Source organism: Calidris pugnax, unplaced genomic scaffold (genome assembly GCF_001431845.1).
Source record: "Calidris pugnax isolate Ruff unplaced genomic scaffold, ASM143184v1 scaffold418, whole genome shotgun sequence".
NCBI classification, from domain to species: domain Eukaryota; kingdom Metazoa; phylum Chordata; class Aves; order Charadriiformes; family Scolopacidae; genus Calidris; species Calidris pugnax.
This window is the reverse complement of record NW_015091199.1, coordinates 675,837-692,327: the sequence shown is the minus strand read 5'-3', so window position 1 is coordinate 692,327 and position 16,491 is coordinate 675,837. Positions and strand designations below refer to the sequence as shown.

Here is a 16,491-nt window from a genome sequence, read left to right as displayed (position 1 = left end):
TGAGGTGATGTCAGCGTGGCCTGTGCTACAGAAGAGGACTGGGTTGAGTCACTCATCACATGTTGGACCTGTGGAAAAGGGCCTTGTTAACCCCCAAGCAGATGAGACATGGGCTTAATCAACCACCTAAAGCTCCCGTTGATGGAGGACAGGTACAAGAAGTGCAGGTAAGGGCTCTCCAACTATTCCTAGCTTTTGGAAAGACCTCCTGGGACAGCAAAGAGCTGGGTGAAAGGGTAGGGGAAGTCACTCTGATTTATGGTGGGAACAATATGAGGAGAAAGGCCAACTTAATCCCTCTGCAGGGTCGAAGCAGAAGAAGAATGGATTGCAAGCCTCTACCCTTTTCTTTAGACTCCACTGCCTCTCATGTATCACCGAGGGCTGACCCTCAGCAGTTCCCCAAAGCACTTATCTCTGTGATGCTCCAGAAGCTGTTCAGAACTTATTTGCAGCCAGAGACAGAATCAGCAAGTGGAAAACCACCTCTAGATTCCCGTGTCCAAGACACTCTTGTGAGAGCTACTCCTGTCCTGTAGCACTGCTCTTCCTGCCCTGCCATTGTAACCCAGTGCATCTTTTCAGACAACTGGGAGCAGTGAGCAAACAGTTAAAGTTTTGCTTCTCCACCCAGTGGTGGGTGTTGTCTGTGTCAGAAACAATATAAGAACAGTCGGAAGTTGCAGCTGGCAAGTAACATTTGGAGTAGCAGTCGTGGGGCATATAGATCTGTTGTGGACTGTCTTTTCCTGAGACTGTAAACACTTGTGCAGAATGTCTGAGACCAAGAAAAAAGGGAAAGGAAAGAGCAAAAAGAACAAAGAAGGGAAAAAAGGGGAAAGAGAACCTGACCCAGGAAAAGGTACTTCCCATTTTTAACAAATTTTACTTATAGGAAGAAGAGAGAAGCCAGGAAGCCAGCAGGAAAGTACTTGTGGGTTGCATGAGAGTGCAAATGATAGGGAGTGTTTGCCAGGCAAGTGTGCAAATCTCTGCATCTCATTCATGCTCTTATAGGACTGCTTTCTTCTTGATCTTACATTTTTTTTTCCTTTTTTTTTTCTTTCTTTTTTCTTGTAAATACCCAAAGCCCCAAGAATTCAGGGTAAGGTACGCTTTCAAAAAACAGCAGCACTCTGTTCCTGTCATGGTGAAATGGTAATTGAGGGGGTTTGTGCTCGTTCTCTGGGGGTTCTGGTGTGTCAAGTTTTTATGTTTGGTTGGTTGTTTTCTTGCTTCTTCCTGAGGTAAATATCAAAAGCCACTATTTTGGAGGGTCACAGGGACTGTTCCTTGGGATCAACCAACTCTAAGGGATCAAATTTAAGTTACAGCCTTGCTTTTTGAGGTAACTGCATTGAGTTGTAGTTAAAGACACATGGACTGTAAACCTTCACTCTTTGCTGATACGCTTATTAGCAAAATCGATCTGTTCCTGCAGAGATCTGACTGTTCCCTGCTGAATGAACAAGGCAATACTTAAGATGTTGCCGGGATAAAATGTTTAGATTGCCTTTAACTGATAAAGTTTGATTCCTGAGTAAACAGGGAGTACGAGCCAAAGCAATGCAAGAACTGTCTTGGAGAGATACAGAAGTGTCCTGGTGGTAATGCAGTGCAGTGGTATTTCTTTCTCTGTTATGGTCTCAGGGAGGGATTATCCCTGGCTGTTCCTTATCTGTGGTTTATCTGGAAATGTATTTGGACAGAGCGGCAACTCTGTCAGACTTTCTGTTTTATCAGTGTTAAGAGAGGCTCCAAGCTGGACTGAGTCCTGGAGGAGTCTGTCAGACAGTTTAGCTCTTCACTTACCTGAATGTAATTCAGCTCTTAGTCCTGCTGCCGTGATGCTAGTGAGTGCTCCTGAACTGAATAGATTTGTTTTGGCTTCCCACCAGCATAATTGGTGGCAGGATTTGCCCCTACCATTTTCCATCCCTTGATCTGAGCAGAGACCCAGCTCTGTGCACTACCCTGCTGTGCCCAGGGCATGGGCTCCTCCGCTGGCTCTGCTCCAGAGCTACCGGAGTGGCAGCAGGTGCTGATGCCGTGGCAGGGTGACCTCACGCATGGTCTCCTGCTCATGACATCAGAACGTAGCTGTTACTGTGGGATCTGGGAGGAGACTTTTGGGATGGCTTCAGAATAGTGAGCTTGAAACCATCAAGCAGAGGCAGCAGCTGCTTAAAGATGACCAGTTCTGCCCAAGGGGCTCTGGAGAGTGCAGGGACTGGGAGCTGTGTCACAGCTATCGGCAGGATGACCCTGCCTCCTAAATGCACAGATGGGACAGGGCAGAGCCTACATCATGGGAATCTTCTCTACTGGGAGCAGGATGAAGGGGTTGGTGGGAATGAGAGGCATTGGCTTGGGCACAGTGGGAGAATGAGGCACGCAAGGGCTGTTGAGGGAGTAACCACCTGCCTTGAGCCACATGGACCATGGCAGGGCCATGGGGGCTGTATGCAGGGGAAAGGACTGGGTGTGAGCTGAGGGGTCACACCACACTGTTTTCTAGTGCTCCATCAAAGCCCTGCAATATCTTACTGCTCTAGAGGGAACATGTAAAGACCCTTTGGCTGTAGTAACTCATGCTGACAACCTAGTCTTCTGCTGCGATGCACTGTAGGGTTGTTTTATCACTTATAAACTGGACACTTTGGCCAGAGTGCAAAAGCCCTTTCTCTCTACTAATGGATCCAGAGCAGAACTAAGGATGGTTGCATTGATCCTGTCTGTACATCAACTAGAGAAAAGAAAGGTTCTGGGTTTGGCTTGCACAGCATGAACACAGTCCTTTTATTGCATTCGTTCCTAGTAAGATTCTTAGATCCAGGTCACTCCTTTGCCTTGTATTGCTGCAGAGGTTGCCCATTGTTTGCTCCGTGGGTCCATCAGAGGAAGACACTTGATTGTCTCTAAACCAAATCCCACTTTGGGTTGGGTTGGTTGGGATCAGTGGAACCTGTGAACACCTTTTCCATTCAAGGGTCACTTTTGTCATGTGGTCTGAGGGCTACCACAGCAATGCTTCCCGAAAAGGTCCTTTAGATGGGAAGAGTTTCCTGTTCCAGTCACTTCTGAGCAGATGCCCCAGTCCTGGTACATAGACCCTCACGCCAGGCAGCTGAGCATCCTGTGGACTCTATTTCTTTAGCTTGTGTCTGGACCTCAGGCTGCCTCTTCAGCATGCTTGGGCTGATGCAAAAACCCAGCCCTGGCACAAATCAGGCATGTGGCAGTGCACTGCAAGGGCAATTAGTGTTCTCTGTTTTTCCTCAGGTTGTAGTATTTTCATGCAAATGAAGTGTGCTGACCCCTCTGAAACCAGGAGGCAGACGAAGAACCTACAGAGGCCCTAAAAAGACTCTCAGGAGATCCAGACAGGAACATTTGTTTTAGATGGACAGTGCAGGGGAGACTCGGTGGATGACAGAAGAGTGGAAAGCGTTCCTTCTTCACACCGCATCCCTGACCAATCTCTGCCTGCTGAGGGTCAAACTTTGTTATCTATGGCATTCTGAAAGTCTTGATCTACTCTTGTACTCATAGGTGTCTGCATGGGAAATTACCCCTAGACACCCCTTCATGGTGTGCTCTGCAGAGAGCCCCAGGACAGCTCTGGCACAGAAAAACATTCACTCCGGCTTCCAGCGGCCATCTCCCCAGCCCTGCCAGCTGGGCTGGGGAAATTGCTGCGTGTACTAGAGCTATTCACTGCCAGTGAATCCCAGCAGCAGAAAAACTCTTAGAAGAAGGGAGAGCTGAAACAGTAGTTTAAAGAAAGAGCATCAGTGTGCCACGCAGGGGGCTGGATTTCTCCTGAGGTCTCTCAAACTCAGGGGAGGAGAGGATTCTTCCACTGTGTGTTCCATACAGTTTTTTGGGGGCTTCTGTGAATGTGTAAAAGAAGATTGCTGATCTCATAATAAGTGAAGCTTTGTTCTGAGGACAAGGGCTATCTTTAACCTAAACTCACATTTTTATGCCTCTAGTGATGCAGCTGTCCTAAAGCAAGTGCTTCAGCAACAGATCTAGAAAGTGGAACAGCCTGTGAAGGCCTCCAGAGGGAGATGGTGTCCATCCATGAAGAAGCACCATTAGGATCCGTCTTTTAGATGTTTGTAAGATGCATTGAAAGACAGACAGGCTGTGTCCCACCCAACACACGTGGAGGGCACACCCAGCAGGGACTACGTGAGCAGCAGAATGTAGCAACAGACCAGCAAATAAATGTATAATGCTCCCGTAATGCTGGCAGAGTTCAGGTCTCAAAGAAAACTTCCTCACTGCAAGATAAGATGATACTTTATCAGACACTGGATGGCTTGGGGCAACCAAAGACTTGACACTGAGGCAAGTCTGCGGGTATAAAAGAAGTTGCCCTCTCGCATTCTGAAAGATGTGGGGGAGTGGGACAAATGGACTGGTGCCACTGCAGGAGTTCAGAGCTGAACAGGGTGAGCAAACACCAGAGCTGTGGCAGTGGATTTCAAGGCCAGTGCACCAGCCTCCTGGGGAGAAAGGCAGTAGGAGAAGCAAAAGGGCTGGAGGACGCCTTGACAGCGGTGTAGGCAAAGAGTAAAGTGGAAAGGGAAGGGCTATGAGACTGGAAACAGTCTGTGTTTCATCTGTTCTTCTGTGAGGTCGCTTGGGGAGAAAAGACCAGAGATATGTAAAGCATTTTGTTGGTTAAATTCCCCAGCGATTCCAGGCATTCTCTCTTACTTTTACTTGGTGCTGAGGAAAACATTGCGTGTGCTAAAGGTTTTTGTTGTGTCAGTGCTAATAAGGCAGAGAGCACGGGAATTGTGCCTTTCTCTTGGACAGCCCACGGCAAAGGTTAATAGCGGAAAACTTCTTGGAGAGCAGGTGTAGAGTCTCTGCAGAGAGTGTCTCATCTTTTAGTAGGAACCAACCTGGCCTCAGTTCCCAGATGATTCAGGATTTGGTAGAAAGGTTTTGCAGAAGGGCATTGCAATTGAAACTCCAGAGGTCTTAAGGAGGAAGGGTGCCCCTGAGCGAGAGGCAGTGGTGGGATTGCAGCAGAAGCAGGCGTACGTTAGGCAGGTCTGCTAGCCTGGGTTGCTTTAGAGTGCTGCACATTATCACAGAGTTTGGTGAGGGATGTGAAAGTCCCTTGCAGGTGCTAGGGTGCAGGCTTTGTGGTGGAAGTTCGCACTATTGGAGATAACTCAACAGCTACTTCAGTGATGGCTGAGGTACCTCAGTGTGAGCTCTGTCCACTTGATTTGTGCTTGATTTGTTCTTAGTCTTCTGTTTGTAGGAAAGACTCCAGTTCTAAGGAGCTCAGGGAAGCCTTAGCCAAAAGGTTTGTTTACAAGAAGGATAACCCACAGCGGATATCCTACAGTAGCAGTTTTGTTTTCTGTAAACACCCAGACACACGAGGTACCAGATGTCATCTGTGCTCCAGGATCTGTCCACACGCATGTTTTCACCAGAGCATTTCCACTGGCTGAACTAATGGACTATTGCTATTGCCATGTGGATGAGAGCACGCATGTGGCCAGTTACCATGGATCAGCCAACATGCAGTAACTTGCTCAGCTTTGGAAACAGAGGGGGTTTGACTCACAAGCTACAGTGATTCACGCTGGGGTAAAGGAAGAGGTTGTATGTCCCAGCTGCTTTCTGGTCTTTTTGCTGGAGGTCACTAGCTCTGCAGGAGGAGGGATTGATAAATGAGCATTTGGCTCTGTTCCTCCACTGCCCCTGGCTTCTAGTCTCAGGTGTTAATACAAACAGAAAGGTTATGGCAGAGATGCCCATCAGGGTTGACCCATCTCTCCATTCAGGCAGACTAGGGGGCTATGAACTCCTGGCAGAGGGGCAGGATGGAGCAGAATGGTATATTAGTAAGTAATCCCACTATGGATCCAAAAGCTGATGAGACAGAGCCTTGGGCACCCCATTTTCAATCCCTTTTTGGAGGTCGATGTAAGTAACCTGGGAAGGGCAGTCTGTGGTGAGAGAAGGAACAGCTGGAGAGAGGCTGAGCACAGCCTGGCTGCCGACCTTTTAAATCATGCCCTCGGCTCATTCTTCTGCCTTTGTTAATGTGACAGGCTCCAGCTGCAAAGTGGCTAAAGGAAGGCTACGAACGGCATGGCTCTGTCATCCTTCTTCCTGCATCTGGACTGCCAGCCTCCTTGCTCTGAGTGCTATCCTGATCTCCAGTCTCGCCTCAGCACTGAGGCAAGTGCTAATGGGACTGCAGCATGTGTCCCATGTGTCTCAAAACCGACTGGAGAAGATGGGATGAGGCTAAGGCAGGATGAGTGTGGTAGGTCCCACTTCTGTTGCATAACTCCGGAGGCAGTGAGAGGAGGGGAAACGAGCCTTTTGTGCCTCATTTCCCCTTGGACTCCAGTGAACGCTTTCAGGTGCATAAAGGGAGTCCAGCATGGGGGTTGTATGACCCTGTGCCTTTTTAAGTGACTGGGAGCTTGTTATAGTGGGGCCATGGTCTCGCAGTAAGCAATGAGCGGAGCTGTGAGTCACACATGGCCCTTGCTCAGATGTGCTTGTGTTCTGGGAGCAAAGCTTCATAAATAACGAAGTGTTTCTTGAAGAGAACTTGAAGAACGTAAGTTCAAGAGCAGCTGAGCTTGCAGCTCACAACTAGGCCTGTAAATCCAGGCAAGTTCCCTTCGCTGAAAAGCCGCAGGAGTGTGAAGCCCCAGCACAAGCTGGCTGTCCACCTTGTGTTGGAGACCGCGTTCAGGGCAGAGGCTGTCAGGCAGTGAGATAACCCGGAGCTTTCCTTTGGGAAAGCTGCCTCTCATGTCACTGAGGATGAGGCTGGAGGGGAGCCACCCACCACTCCTGCTTCACCAGAAGTTTGCTCGGTGCTGTGTCAAGCTACTCGCCCTGGTTTCTGTAAGCACGTGCTGTCCTGGCCACCGGTCACCCTCTGCTGATCTGTCAGCACCGGTGAGGTGGAGGGACGTGCTGGCAGCAGAGGCAGTTTGGGAGGGCAAGGGCCTCTCCACTCAGGCTGGAGCTTGGACATGCATCACCCATTGCACTGACCTCCTGTCTGGGGCAGGATACCAGAACTCACGTCACTGGCAGATGTGACTCTGCCCAAGAGAGAAGCTCTTACTGGCCTCACAAGGGCCGGATGGGAGCAAAACTGCAGGGTCCCTCAACATCCTGTGAGAGCATCCAGGGCAGTGCAAGGCATGCGTGGCCTCCTGGGCAGGACACAGTCCTGGCTCCTGTGCTGTGCTCCAGACAGAAAGTTGTGTTTTGAACTGATATGACCTGTGATTGTCTCCCCTCTGATAATGGCAGTGGTATGTTGCTGCTTTTTTGAGATGTTCCTAATTGTGACAACAAATACAAGTTCTAATGGTAAAAATTAAACATTTAGGTAATTAATAACTCTGGTAATTAGGCTTGGCAGACTCAGTCATCAGCCCTTAAAAAGGATTTTGGTTCAAGCATGTTTGGAAGGTAATCACTCCTCAATATGAGGGAGAGCTTCTTCGCAGGGAAGAGCAATAAGCCATGTCTCCATGCAATAATGGTGATGATCATACTTCTGAGGAGTCCGATGGTCCTGGATCTTTTCTACAGCTGTCTTATTCTTACTATACCCTTAAATTTTTGACTACACGTGGAAGTCAAAGCCTTGTTTTTCTTGCTGAATTTTGATGTCTGGTGAGGATGGGGAGGGGAAGGGAACCACGTTTGCACTCCAAGTCTGAGACTCAGTGGCTGGCAGCTCAGAAAAGAAAGACAGCTAGAAATGTGTGAGCTGGACAGAAAAAGTGTTCTTTAATGAAACTTTAATTTACCTTAAAACTACACTAAAGTCAGGTGCTTTAGTGTTTTGGGTTTTTTTAAAAAAAAAACACTCCCAAAATTTGAAGCAGATTTCCTACATCATTCACTGATGTTTGGAAGCCCTTCAGAGGAACCTCTTTTTGGTGTCAGAATTTGCACATTTGCATAATTTGATGGTAAAATCAGGTTAAAATCTATCAGCCAGGTTCTCAGCACATGTTTCTTTGGCCTGTCTCGTCTGGCTTTGTTGATGTATTTGTGATATGTACCGGCTGAGCATCTGACCCTCTCGCTTTCACCAGGTTTTTTATTTGAAGGCTAGGACTTCATTCCAACTCCAAAACTGTGTGTCCGTGCATGTGTACACATGTTTGTGCTCACATGAATTTTTTATTCCACTTTGAAGTCCATGGCACTTTGCAGGAGTCTCCTGGTTCCTAATGCACTCCAGCCCTCAAGGTGGGTGTGGATATGCAATTTTGGCCATCACACTGCTCTGACAAAGCCTGTCTGTGGCTCCTTGTGTGCCTCTTGTACCTCTCTTCCTCCAATCAAACCATTTACAAAACTCCCATGCTCAGCAGCTATGTCTCTGGTTCAAAGCACGCCAAAAGAGCTCTTTGTGTTCAAGCTGTTCCCCACCTCTCAGCTTGACCTATGTGTTCCTGGAGAAAAGCTTCCTTGCTCAGGGGAAAAACTGGTCTTAATCCAAGAGTGGTGCTATTCATGCTCTTGATTGACAATTGATGCTCTTGCGAGAAACCTGGCCAGGGAGCTGAGGCAAAGAGGCTGCCTGTTCCCTTGACCTGGCCACGTCCCCCTTGCCTGTACTGCATGCATCTTCAGATGCCTGTCTCCTTTGTCCATTTCCAAGCTCTGGCAAGTGGGACAGGGCTGGAAGAGAGGAATGCTGAGTTTGGATCTGGCAGAGACAAGGAGGATCTTTATGCTGCTAGCACAGTTGTTCTGCACAGCAAGGTAACCAGCTCCAGCTGTGCCCATGCCACCTTGCTGCATTCTGCAGGAGAGAAGCCTCAGCTGCACTGCAATAAAAATCACCTGCCTGACTTCCATTGCAGGATTTGCAAGCAAGGGGAATACTGGTGAGGGAACAGGCTTGGGAGATGCTCCAGTGCCTATTGCTGCTGGTACATTCCTCCCTTTTGGGGAGACAGCTGGCAATGCAGGGTAGGGCTTTCTCAGCCAGCAGGTTTTCAGAGCCAGCCTGTGTTGCTGCTGTGCCTGCTCTGTGATGCAGTCACTGATGGACGCAGCAGCTTGTGCAGCAGCATCATTTTACATCACAAAATATCCCAGTGTCACGAGCAGAGAAAATCTGAGATCTTGTGCTGTGAATCTTGGTTGCCTGAAAATGACTGAGGTGTTGAAGTGATACAGATTCAGAAAGTCTTGCTAACAGGTTCTGGATCTGTAGGTTGAGGTGCTGGACCTGGGCACCCTGTCTTTCAAAGGCTGGGAGTTTGCCTGATTGCTGCTACCCAAGAAGCAATTTGTTTCCCTTCCAGAGATCATGCATGTTTCATCTTCTCATTCAGGCTTTTGCCTGAAGGGCAAGGACAAGGAATGTGATGAACTTCTCTTTGGCATGGAAATATATTTTGCTTCACATTTGTCAATAAATGAGATTAGGTTTCTGTATTTGTGCTGAGAGTCTGCGTGAGAGGCACGATTAATGAATGCTAAAATAAACTCTCTGGCTGGCTGTTGGGTAACAAACACAGCTAAATTTTGCATTGCAGAAGAGGTCCTAACATTGCAGAGATGCCAGTTATATGATCAAGAACAAGACATTCAACCCAAAACAGAAATTGTCCTGGATCTTACATGAAATGATGACTCTACCAAAAGCAGTGTGTGTATAATAATGTCTATGCTTTTTTCTACTTGAAAGAACATTTCCCACTCAGTCCTGGGTTAAGTCTCTCAGTCCTTCCAGGTATGACTAGTCTTTGTCCAGAATCTGAACCTTTTCTGCTAAAAAGGTCATCTCAGGAAGATGGGAAGCAGTACAAATTACCTTTCTGGGTGTCCTTCCTACTGCTGACCTTGATGAGCCCTGGGTACCTCATTTCTGTCCAGCAGGGCCAGTGAGACCATTTAGGAATAATAATGTGTCCATTTCTGGACACATTTAGATCAAGGGAGAGGCATGGTAAACTTCTGGATATCTTGATTTGGGGGGCCCTTTGAAGAAATGAGAGCAACAGATGTCATCTGCCTGGATTTATGCAAAGTGTTTGACACTGTTCCGCATGACATCCTGGTCTCAAAATTGGAAAGTCATAGATTTGATGGATGGACCACTTGGTGGATAAGGAACTTGCTAGATGGCCGCACTCAAAGGGTTGCGATCAATGGCTCAATGTCCAAGTGGATGCCAGTGACAAGTGGTGTTCCTCAGGGGTCGGTACTGGGACCAGTGCTGTTTAACATCTTTGTCGGCGTTATGAACAGTGAGATTGAGTGCACCCTCAGTGAGTTTGCCGATGACACCAAGCTGTGTGGCTTGGTCAACATGCTGGATGGAAGGGATGCCATCCAGAGGAACCTGGACAGGCTGGAGAGGTGAGCCCATGTAAACCTCATGAAGTTCAACCAAACCAAGTGCAGGATCCTGCACCTGGGACACTGCAATCCCAGGCACAAATGCAGGTTGGGTGAAGAATGGCTGGAGAGCAGCCGTGAGGAGAAGGACTTGGGGGTATGGGTGGATGAGAAGCTCGACATGAACCGGCAGTGCATGCTGGCAGCCCAGAAAGCCAACCACATCCTGGGCTGCATCAAAGGAAGTGTGGCCAGCAGGTCAAGGGAGGTGATTCTGCCCCTCTACTCCACTCTGATGAGACCTCACCTGGAGTACTGTGTCCAGCTTTGGAGTCCTCAACACAGGAAGTATATGGACCTATTGGAACAGGTTCAGCGGAGGGCCACGAAGATGATCAGAGGGCTGGAGCACCTCTCCTATGAAGACAGGCTGATGATCTTCAAGGACTCTTCCAACTCTAATCATTCTATGGTTTCATGAAATCACAGAATTGTGGTGGTTGGAAGGGACCTCAGAGATCATCGAGTCCAACCACAAAATGTCAGTGGGTGGATTTCAGGAGGGACATCTTGGGAAATAATGCTGGTAGTTGGGGGAGAAAATGGTAAAAATCTGGAGGAATGGTTGCAAATGATGGTTAAATGAACACTTGAGTTTCCTGCATGAGGCAGGAGGTGAAGGATGCTGCTCATCCCATGCTGCAGTGGCTGCGTGGAGGCACCCATGCTGTACTGCAGCAGCCTGTTCCTTAACAACAAGACTGAGGCTCTGACTCACCTTTCCTGATTCACAGTTGCGCACTTCCAGGTACGAGGATGAAGAGATTTGTTGATAACCAAAGAAGAGCTGTCAAGTCAAGATGGTTGGACTCAAGGATCTGAAAGGTCCCTTCCAACGTACAGTCCTTGCCCAGCTGTCATGATGTTTGCACTGCAATCGTGAAAGAACATTGCGACATGAAGGTGTCCTGAGCGAGCTTTTCTATTGCTTGTTCAGATATCAGCATTGGTAAAGCTGCAATAAAGGCGCGCTAAAATTTTAAGCTGTGCAGCCCTAGTACCGAGGCTTTATGTACTGGTTGCAGCGCATGCTTCTGGCTCTTCAGGGCTGCTCTCTCAGCTAATTTGTCAAGGCAGGCACATTGATGCTGATCAGTCCTCCTGATGGTGATGTATATGCTGCAGACCTCAGGGCAAGTGACCCCAGCTTCCACAGACTTCCCAAGCTTTACTTTTTCTCAATAATACTTCTAGGTCATCTGTTGGCAAACTTCCAGGTGTAAGACTGCCCTCCTGAATCTGCAGACCAGCAGTTGCAATGCTGCTGCTGTTCCCTAGGACTTTCCTGAGCTGCATTTCAGGGAATAGCTTCTTTCTGTGGTTGAGCTTATCCATTCTAACTGCTGCTGATGGGCAGAAGAGAAAACAGGAATGGCAAAGAAGTGTGTACAGTGGAAATACGTTGATAACAGCTTTCAAAAACACCTCTGTCCACCTCTGTATTGGGTTGGTGGTTTGAATTATTAGTACTTCTGGAGAGGTCTCCTTATCTATCCTATATTTAGAAAATGTGGGAAGGCCATGCAGTTTGAAGAACAAGCCTCGTGTTAGCAGGGCCATTGCTCATTTCATGTGTTGTAACATTTTGCGTTGGTAATGTTTTGAGTCAGTGTTTGAGAGAGATGGCATGAGTCACAGCTCTAGCTTTCTTACGGGGTTAAGTAGGTGTCTTGTTCATTTTGGGGGTTTAGGAAGGAAAAAAGAAGCAGTTGTAATCTGAAGCACTGCCAACAGTTTTGGTTATATTGCCAGAACTGTGATAATCTGCTATTTCCCGTAAAGCCCCAGGTGTTGTACTTGCTTTATTTTCTGGGAATCTCCAATTTCTCTTATCCTTTGTCATGGCAGGGCAAATCCAGACAGTGTGTCCTTTCTGGGGCCTAATCAAAGATAATAACAAGCCTCAAACACATCTCTAGATGGATAGCTCGTCATATTTAATCCAATATCACAATTTTTGAGAAGGAGAAAATTCCCAGTTAATGATTTCCAAGTGAGTTGAGCCGAGTGTGTGGCATCTATCTGCCCTCTCCTCCTTTCCTCTTCTCTTTGTGGTCTTTTTTGCAGGTCAAAAGAGACACAGAGGGTCTCTTGTACATATTTGCTGTTTTCTCATGCTAAAGGAGAACACACATCTCCGAGCCTGCCCCATCTCTTCTGCCACATGCAGGCTTAGCAGCTTCCCTGTTGTGATACTCAGGGCCCTGGCCTCCAAGTGGCTCGGGTGCTTCCCCAGCAGCAGCGTTTTTCTGCATTGAAGCCTTGGGGCTTGTCTGCACAGGGAGGCTCTTGCAAAACTTGCTTGGCCTAGGGTGTGAATTTAAAGGGAAAGAACTGTTCTGCACCAGATTCCTGCCTTAAACCCTCTTATTCTGCAGAAAAAGGGCTAGTGTTTTTACCGTGCTGCTGGCTGGATTTGGTTGAACAACTGCACTTAGCCTGAGCAACCAAAGGCTCTTGTGGCAGCTCCATTCTGAGCTGGCCTTGGATTCTTGATGCTGCCTCCAGTTAGCACCACGGAGGAGGTGAAAGGGTGGCAGGAAGGAGGCTTGTGCCCTCGGGCTCCCTGTATACCCTGAAAAGGGGGACCACTTCAGAGTGGAGCCCACCTTAGAGGTTCTTGGTACCCTCTGGAAAAGCCACTCTGAGCAGAAAGGCTGTGCAGACCAGCCTGAGTTGACAGTCCCCCTTCCTCAGGTTTGGGCTTGGATTAGCTGCTCGAGTCCAAACCTGTCAGAGCAGCCTGGGACTCAACTTGATGTATTTTCCTGAGTCAGCAGGCCTTCTGCGCTGCACTGCTGTTCCAGGTGAGCTGGCTGAGCTGCCAGGCCAGGACACTATGGGAGTCGTGTGTAGGTATGGTATTTTGCTTTGTAGACCACAAATATGGTCCTCACTGAGAGCTATCAGACTGGCACCTTAGCTGTGCCCTCATGTGCCACAGCATGAAGCTTCCTGAAGCCTTCTCTTTACATCCACTCCTCCAGTGCTGTCCCACCATGCCAGACCTGAGATGCTGGGAAAGTCCTATGGGGAGCTGACTCAGCTCACGGTCCACAGGTGGACTGTGGCTGCTGAGCTGCTGTTGGAGGTGTGGTGGTGGTCCTAAGCCTGGCTCCTCATGGTGGATGGAGGTCCCATGCCCCCAGTCACTAGCCCTGGTGCAAGGATGCTAGTGCTTTCTGTGTGAAGCATTACCATGGCTCTTGCAAGGATGGTGTGGGAGTAGAGAAGGACCTTTGTATTTGGGAGTGGGGGAGGGGACCCTGGAAACAGCTTGCATGCCAGAAGATTGAAACCTGACGTCTCTGAAAGGAGAAGGGACACTGTGCCAGTATAGAAAGTCTCTTAAATGAGGTACTCTTTCTTTATGTCTCCGCTGAGGCCAAAGGTGGAAACTCAGACATCCCCAGCTGCTCCCAGCTGGTCTTCTCTTGGTACATCATTACTGCCTGGAAGTTTTTGTCACTGCAGTCAGTGAGGGCAAGAGTGTAGCAGGATTGGCAGAACGGGAGAAACATTTATATGAAGCATCTGGGCATCAGGGCAGAAAAACAGCTCTGTCCTTGAGAGAATGCAGAAGACTTCCCTACTGGGAAGTTATTCAAAAGGTCTAAGTGATACTTGCTGCCATGAAGTGGAGGTCCCTGTCTAGCAAGAAGCATGGTCTGACCCAACATGGCAGTCTCTCTGCAGCATGGTGGTCTTTTCTGGCTGCTTTCTGTGCCTGTCACGAGTCCCCATGCGTCACCAAAGCCTTCCCCTGTTCTTCGCTGCTGGAGTTGCCCTGCTAACAGAGTTGGCTGCTTGAGGACTCATCAGGGTTGAAATGATTTATTCCTCAGCCATTTATTGCAAATGAACCATTGGAAGTCTTTCAAAAGCCATCTTCTCTTGACCTAAGTTCAGCTGAATTTTTTAGCAGCATCAGCTTTACATAACAAATTAGAGGTAGAGGGGAGTTCTGGAAGAGTAGGGTTTAGGTTGTCAAAGAATCCTTGCTGACCAGGATCTCCCTCTCAAAGTTACCTGGTTGTTCAGAGGATCACTGGGGGAGCCAGGAATTACAAGCCAATTGCCCCAGAAAAAATGTGATGGCTTGCTTGTTCGCTCTGGGTGTCTGACAAAAGGCCAAAATATCTGCATGAAAGCAGGTAATACTTTGCCAGCATTTAGATTGTAAAGTCTCTTGATAGAGCCCTAACACCCCAAATTAATTCCAGTTGGTAAGGACAGGAGAGTATCACATGGGCTGAAAACTGGGTGGGGAGGACCATGAACAATGGATTAGGATAAACAGCAGTGTGTCAAATTGTCAGGGGAGTGAAGTAGGACACAGTGTAGGGAGCTAAAGTCTTGTGAATTGCTGCCCTTCATGGTGAGCCGCACATAGTTAACCTCTGTGGCGTTTCCTTGGGGCTCCTACAGCAGCTAAGGGAAGTCTGCAAGTGGACTTGGGAAGTTGGATCTGTTCGTCTGTAGCTACCTGGGAAGGTTTTTTGGAGTATCTTTCATATGGCAGGGCTGGTGTGTGATCCTGTTTGAGGTACCAGTTTGTGTTTTGTTCATGTTCACAAAGACGCTCCCAGTTAATTATCTGATGTTTTGACCAGACATTTATTTACCACCAAATTACAAAGGGAGGGGTGCAAGTTGAAAAATGGGATGAAAAGCATAATAGGGTATGATGCGCTTGACTGTGATGTTCAGTCTTCATCATCTACTGGCTTTGGTTGAGACTCAGGTAACTACTGGTGTGGTTCCTTGTTCAGAAGCACCATTATAAAAGCAGATCTAGGATGAATCCATCCTCTGTTTGTGTATGGGGGTCCTGTAACTACAAACAGCAGTGTCTAGGTGAGCAGGAAGGCTTTCTTCTCTTGGTGTGTCAGGCTTAGCCATTATGTAGAAGAACTGCCACTCCAGGGACAGACAGGGTATGAGGGTGAAGAGCCTTTCATGGAGCATGAGTACAAGTGGAAGCTCAGCTTCTGCATCCTGCAGCCAGGGGGACAGTGTGACCAGAGAGCAGCACAGCCTCAAAGCAGCACTGAGCTGTGTGCAGCTTCTGATGCACCATCCCAAACTGACAAAACAACCCAGAAAAGCAGCCCAAATATTCAGGTGCCTGTCTGAGAGGCTGATTCAGGCTCTCTCGATTTCATGAAGACAAAGCTGCTTGGAGCTCTTCACTGAGATGTGGGAGGTAGTCAGCATCTCCAGAAATGAAAGGAGCTTAAGAGTGATGTTCAAGGTTTTCAAGATCATTGATTTTGCAAAGGAAAGAAAAAAAACATGTATTTCACAGCCAAGGTGAATTGAGACAGGAAGGACAAATACGAGTGATTTTTGGTTACTTGTGGTTGGTGGCAGCTGGCGTGGTCAAGGAGAACAAAACAGAAAGAAGGGGCAGTGTAAACAACTGGAGGACAAAAGGAGAGATGGGATATATCTAGGTTGTTTGTGTGTCTGGATCCTGGATGTTGTATAGCTGATCTCACCTCAGGGCAGGTATATGGTCTGCTCAATTTCTGAAAGGTTCTTCCAAGCTTATTCTTCTAAACCTGTGATTTTCTGTCCCCCTGAATCCTGTCTTTGGGCCTTTCCAGGTTGGTTTTGTAGATGCTGAAGATAGTAAAGGTCTATCCAGGCCTTTCCAGGGCAGCTCCTCAGCACCACTGCACCTTCTACAGGTGTATGAGAAAGTCACGTGCACAAGGTATTTAGATGGGGTGTTTCATACAAAAATATTCCTCAGCAGAGGAGACCCCTCTCTTTCCATCAGGTTTTTCATACTGTGTCTCAGACCCCTGAACATCCCTTTTTTGGGTTTTCAGGTGGTTGCATTCCTCTGCAGGGAGCTATTCAAGGATGGCTTGGAGTGATGGTGAAGGTGAGGAGCAGTGAGAGTGCAGGAGTGAAGGAGCAGCTCTGGGGGAATTTTGTTTAAGCTGGAGTGTGTGGCCAGGGAGCCGCCTTCTTTCTTGTGTAGCTCCTGCTTCTTTGCTTTTCCCTGTCACTCTGTATGGAGATGAGAACCATTCATGCTTA

At 48.1% G+C, this 16,491-nt stretch overlaps 1 protein-coding gene across 1 annotated transcript in view; it reads left to right on the top strand.

Moving 5' to 3' along the window:
- Positions 1-691: 691 nt before the first annotated feature.
- Positions 692-16,491, top strand: part of NRG2 (neuregulin 2) — a 94,193-nt gene continuing 78,393 nt past the window's right edge. Inside the window, exon 1 of the mRNA XM_014959672.1 lies at positions 692-862. Coding sequence (XP_014815158.1) covers positions 775-862 — 88 coding nt within the window. The 5' untranslated portion in view covers positions 692-774. The remainder of the gene's footprint in view (positions 863-16,491) is intronic.